Below are 6,000 nucleotides of genomic sequence, written 5' to 3' on the forward strand. Positions count from 1 at the left end.
ATTCGCTCCCACTTTTTGTTGTGTATCTCCTTTTGTTGTAAATATATATACTTTATATATTTCTCTATCTTAACATTTAGCACAATTTGTTATTTAATGTGGTAAAAGTCTGTTTCCTCATGAGATCTAAACTCATGAGCAAGGATAGTATTTTATAATTCTTGTATCCTCAAGGTACAGTTTTACCAGATTCCAGTTTGACTAGAACACAGCCATACCCATTCATTTATGTACCATCTATTTATTAAGAAAAAGCTTAATCAAATACAAATGCACGTTTCAAATATTGTATTTTCATAATAATACGTTAATTTGTGAAAGACAAAAGCATATTGGGCTCTCGACACTGGGGGATGCTTCCACAGGTCTTATTATCTCAGCATAGACTGTGATAGAAGATTCACTGATTCTCCCTGTGTTGGTTCCAGCCCCCAACAATCTGTAAGCTCTTTTACGAGAGACACATTTCACACCCACTAGTGCCCACACGTCAACAGGCTCAACAGGGCCACAGTTACCATTTGGTGAACACTTGCCCACAGACCTACAGAGTGGAGGGGTTTTACAAAAGAAATTTGTGAGATGGACAACAGAACAAAAGATGGATATATAGGAAAACGGGAAAATACAACATAAGTCATAGACCATGGGTAATGAAGAACAGAAATAAACCAATTTTAAAAACTTCATGTAACTAAAAACATTCCAAACACCAATGTTACGGGGAGCTCTGGCCAGTCCACCAGTGCTTTATGATCAACAATGTATGTAGGCTATAAACAGATCCAGACTTTATAAACATAAAACTCCCTGTCCTCTAGTCTAAATGCACTCTGGACTAAATAAATTAAGAAACAGAGCTCAGAATCCTAATTTCACAGGGAATTTAAACAATTACACAGACGGTGATGAACAGAGAAAACATCAGCAAGTCTCCCCTCCTCCTGTCTTCAGTCAGTGGCCCCACAATAACCCAGTTCCTTAAAGTAGGAATCCAGAAGTCATCCGAGACTTCTCTTTCACTCCCACATATCAAATCAATCACTAAGACTCTCAAATCTATCCAATTCTGTCTATTCCAATACCTTAATTACTGCTATAGCTTCTCTCTACCTCTAGGCTTATCACCTACAAACTCAACTCACCCTTTACGCTGCTGGTAGAACAATTCAGTCAAGAGGCAGATATGATCTTCTAACTCCCAGCTACAAGATTCATTGGTTTCCAACACCTACAGCTCCTTGGAAAATGGTGAATTGTCTCAAAAAGAGAGCTCTGGAGGCCGGGCGCGGTGGCTCAAGCCTGTAATCCCAGCACTTTGGGAGGCCGAGACGGGCGGATCACGAGGTCAGGAGATCGAGACCATCCTGGCCAAAACGGTGAAACCCTGTCTCTACTAAAAAAAATACAAAACTTAGCCGGGCGAGGTGGCAGGCGCCTGTAGTCCCAGCTACTCGGGAGGCTGAGGCAGGAGAATGGCGTGAATCCAGGAGGCGGAGCTTGCAGTGAGCTGAGATCCGGCCACTGCACTCCAGCCTGGGCGACAGAGCGAGACTCCGTCTCAAAAAAAAAAAAAAAGAGAGAGCTCTGGGACACACACTCCTACCTGCATTCTATCATTTCCGTCTGTTTTACATGCTGACTTCACATCAGTCATGGGTTTCACAGCTTAAAAATCAGCTTGAAAAGCACTGACTGACAGGATCAAGTCCAAACTCCTTCCAACCACACACCCACACACAGCACCTTCATGATCGGCCGCTGGCTGCCTCTTTAGCCTCAGCTCTCTGCATTGCTTGCCTCCAAAACATGTATGACTCCCACCCAGTGTGCTGTTTTTGCTTCCCTGCCTTTGCTCACAGTATCTGTTCTATTCCCAAGGCTGCTCCTACTTGCCACATGGCTACATACCCGTCATCCTCAAACACTCAGTTCAGGGACCAGTCCCTTCAGGAAAATTTCCAGGGGGTAGAATTAGTTGTCTTTTTTATGTGCACTTGCCAGTCCCTGTGCATCTTTCTATTACCGCAGTTAACATACTGAATTAGGGCCGGGCGCGGTGGCTCACGCCTATAATCCCAGCACTTTGGGAGACCAAGGTGGGGCAGATCACGAGGTCAGGAGTTCGAGACCAGCCTGGCCAACATGGTGAAACCCCGTCTCTACTAAAAATACAAAACAATTACGCAGGCGAGGTGTCTGGTGCCTGTAATACCGGCTACTCGGGAGACTGAGGAAGGAGAATCACTTGAATCTGGGAGGCGGAGGATGCAGTGAGCCAAGACCGCCCCATTGCACTCCAGCCTGGGCAACAGAGCGAGACTCCATCTCAAAAACAAAAAAAAAAATACTGAATTAAAATGATCCATTAATATCTCTGACTTCCCTACTAGAGCTTTAGTTCCTCTAGGGATAGTACTCTATATAGAACTTTTGTAGTCTGGAAAAATGCCTCAAACTTGGTAGGTAATCAATAAATGTTTGATAAGTGATTAAATTAACAGAAATTAAAGGATCATTTTTGTACATTATATATCCCTCCTACAACAATACAAACTATTAATACTAATATAAAATTAACACTAATATAAAACTACAGATTCCTCAATTTGTTTTTCAAAATGCATATGCAAATCTGAACTCAATTCCTTGGTAACTCAGTTATAAATATACCAAAATAAATATGAAGTCAATAAAATATGATCAAGAATACATGAATGCTCACTTTACAGATAAATACAAACTACTGAAACACCAGCACATTAAATATTAATACACGAAAGAAAGAAGAGGGAACTAAAACTTATTGTATTCAACATATTGTATTCAACAAGCAATACTAATGCTTGCATTCTAATGTGCTAATACTTTAAATACATTATTTCAGCAACAAGCCTGTGGGGTATGTCTCCCCATTTCACATTTTACTTTATTGAGCCTCAGAGTTGTGATTTGCTTAAGAACACCAAACTAATAGCAAGAACCAAAACTCAAACCTAGGTCTCTCAACTCAAATATGTATGCTTCTTACTAGTTGTATACACCACTCTAACAAGGCCACCTGCCCCCATGCTGATTGCCAGGGCATATAAGACCAGTCTAGCAGGTTTTGCCCCTTATCTCCTTCCTCCCCCCATAGCCCAAGGACATTCCTCCTATGTTTCCCACTCATTCAAAAAGTACTTCCCCAGGCAGCCAGGGAAGGTCAAAAGCACTATGAGCAGCTCTGCTTCCCCACAAGGGCGCCAGGCTGTTTCCATCCCACTACACTTAACTCTCCAAGACAGCTAATTATTCTGAGGAGGAAGTGTTTCTTCCATATTTATCAGTATTTTCCTAGTATTTCTCTCATAGAAGCATGACCATGAAAAAGTCTGATACAAAAGCATATGACTGTCCATGATTCACAGCAAATTGGTACTTACTGAAGATAGGATTGCCAGTTCACTTTGTTTGCACGAACTTCTGCAGCCTTGGCAGCAATAATGTTGGTTGGGACAGCAGCATCCACAGCACCTCTGATATCCATTTTGGTCATCTAAACTTCGTAATCTTGAATGTCTTTCAACAAATTTTCAATTTAGATGCAAGGTAAAATCAGAATACTAGGTGTTTCTTTTTCTTACAACTATTATTATTGTGACTATGAATATCATGATCACTTTAATCTCCCCAGGCATTTAACTCAAAATATTAAATGTCCTAAGTCTGAAAGTATCATTATATTTCAAATCTTGTCCACTGCTCCATGAAGGAGTTCTTTAGGCTTTTGCTTTTCTAGAAAAAAATTTTCATTATTGGCACTAACATTGCAGTAAGATATTTAAAGTAATCACTTAATATACTGAAATCAGAAATCATGATTAAATAGAATAGGTATAAATATGGGAAAAAGCTGTAAATTTATACAATTGTGGTTAACTTTTCTCATAGAGAAACAATAAAAATATGAATAGTACAGATAAGGCTAGTTACCTTATAAGCATTTACTAAGCATCATTTTGAAGTGGCACATTAAAAATTCTGAATTCTTTCGAAAATTTCTCAAATTAAAATACACAAAGTGGGAACGTAACAGAAGACAGTGTCTTCCTTTTCAAATAAAATTCATAGTATTTACAAAATCAAAATTCAGAGAGAAATTTTTAGAACAAATACCTATTACAATTTAGGTAAGCCAACAATGGAGGTCTGGCCGGACGCAAGAACCTACAGTAATCAAATTCTATGTAATTCTCACTCCTAAACTTCCAGATACAAACGACTGATTTTAACACAACGCAAAATATAGGTTGCCATCTGCAAAATATAAATTCATGGCCATGGCCACAAAGAAGTTAAAATCCAAAATTCTATTCCGGGTTCCCAATGATCTTAATCAATTTGGAACTTAATCTCTGTATCTGAAGATTTGCTGCATAAACAACCCTGGGCAGTGCGGAACCACAGGGCCCAGGAAAAAACAGGCCTAAACCGGGTCAGGCTAGAACTCTGCAGCCGAGGAGGCTCAGGCCCAGCAGCCCGTCCTGGGGTAGCTCAAGGTGTCTCTGGACAATTACCTAAGCCCCTGAACTACTTGCACACCCAGCGAGCCAGGGCCGTGGCCCAGTCCTGGAGAAGGTATAATTTTTACCCCTCCCCCTCCACTCTCCGGTCCGCCGCTCACGTTTCTTCCCTCTGCGAGAAAGGCTCCAGAATTTCGTTTAATAAACCTGGTTGAGGCCTGGAAGAAAAGCAATCTGGCAACCGGGGGCCGAAGGAGAAGACCAAGCGGCGAGAAACCAGCACGCATCAGGCAAGCTGGAGAAACTGCAAGAGTCGCCTGACCTGATCTGGACCCTGAGACCAAACAACCGACGGAGTCCTTACCTCGCGAATTCTCGGGACCCCACAATGCACCCAAAGCTGTCACGAAGGGTGGTCAGGGGCGCCGGAGCCACAGCCGGGCTGAGGCGCCGAGTCAGAGCCAAGTCGGCGTCTCCTGTCAGGTCCGGAGGTCTGAGCAGCGGCGGGAGACACCGGAGGGAAAGTGAAGCGATTCCCGCACCAAGGAGAGGTTGAGGACCGCACAGGTAGAAGGAAGCCGGCGCGGCCGCAGGAGAATGACAGAGGCGCCGGTCACGTGATCGGAGGCACGTGACTGCTGCGGAAGGCGGAAGTTGGGAGAGTCCAAAGCAGCCGGAGGAGGGGCTACCGCTGCGGCGATGCTTGTTCGGTGCGGGCAACTGGAGGGCGGTAGTCCGTGACTTGGGTCCGGGAGGGACGCAAGGCTCGGGCCCCAGCCAGCCAGGGCAGGTGGGAGGCGGCGAGCGTGGCGAGCACGCTAAGACCCGCCGACCTCGGACCCAGCGCCTCGCCTAGCGGAGGCCGAGGACTTCCGTCCGGAAGCAGCTAGCAGAGGCCAAAACTCTCTTATTTTAACCGTCATTCTTTTGAAAAGTTTGATTTCGCGCTTTCGAATTAAATTCCATTTGGATTTAACAGCTCCATGAAGCAGGCGTTCTTTTTCTGATTTTAAATAGAAAACTGGGGCTGAAAAGTGGGTCAGAAAAGCTCACTTAACCTAGGGTTGCACATTTAGCAAATAATAAATTCCATTGCAGTATTTACTTTTATACTAAAAAGTTATTCGTTGTATATCTAAAATTCACATTTACAGGACGTCCGGTATTTTATCCAGCAGTCCCATCTGGAGCCCAAATTTTCCCCTAGTCCAGGCCTCACCAACTACCTTTGCCTTAAGGTAAGAATGTACTGCCCTGAGGTGAGGTGTATATGATAGCACGTTTTCTTTAAAAAACATTGAAAGGGGCTGGGTGCGGTGGCTCATGCCTGTGATCCCAGCACTTTGGGAGGCTGAAGCGAGACCAGCTGACCAACATGGTGAAACCCCATCTCTACTAAAAATACAAAAAATTAGCCGGATGTGGTGGCGCATGCCTGTAATCCCAGCTACTGGGGAGGCTGAGGTAGGAGAATCGCTTGAACCCAGGAGGCAGA

The 6,000-nt window shown here is 43.7% G+C and overlaps 1 protein-coding gene across 5 annotated transcripts in view; it reads right to left on the reverse strand.

Moving 5' to 3' along the window:
- ATP6V1H (ATPase H+ transporting V1 subunit H) overlaps positions 1–5,373 on the reverse strand; it is a 127,775-nt gene extending 122,402 nt beyond the window's left edge. For 4 of the 5 annotated variants that reach the window (XM_033202147.1, XM_033202149.1, XM_033202148.1 and 1 more), the window contains exons 1-2: positions 4,870–5,373; positions 3,426–3,573 (exon numbers count right to left, since the gene is read on the reverse strand). In XM_033202147.1, coding sequence (XP_033058038.1) covers positions 3,426–3,538 — 113 coding nt within the window. In that variant the 5' untranslated portion in view covers positions 3,539–3,573; positions 4,870–5,373. The remainder of the gene's footprint in view (positions 1–3,425; positions 3,574–4,869) is intronic. The other variant, XM_033202146.1, reaches the window with a different exon arrangement.
- Between the last annotated feature and the right edge of the window lie 627 nt (positions 5,374–6,000).

Source organism: Trachypithecus francoisi, unplaced genomic scaffold (assembly GCF_009764315.1).
Source record: "Trachypithecus francoisi isolate TF-2019V2 unplaced genomic scaffold, Tfra_2.0 Lachesis_group7, whole genome shotgun sequence".
Lineage (NCBI taxonomy): Eukaryota > Metazoa > Chordata > Mammalia > Primates > Cercopithecidae > Trachypithecus > Trachypithecus francoisi.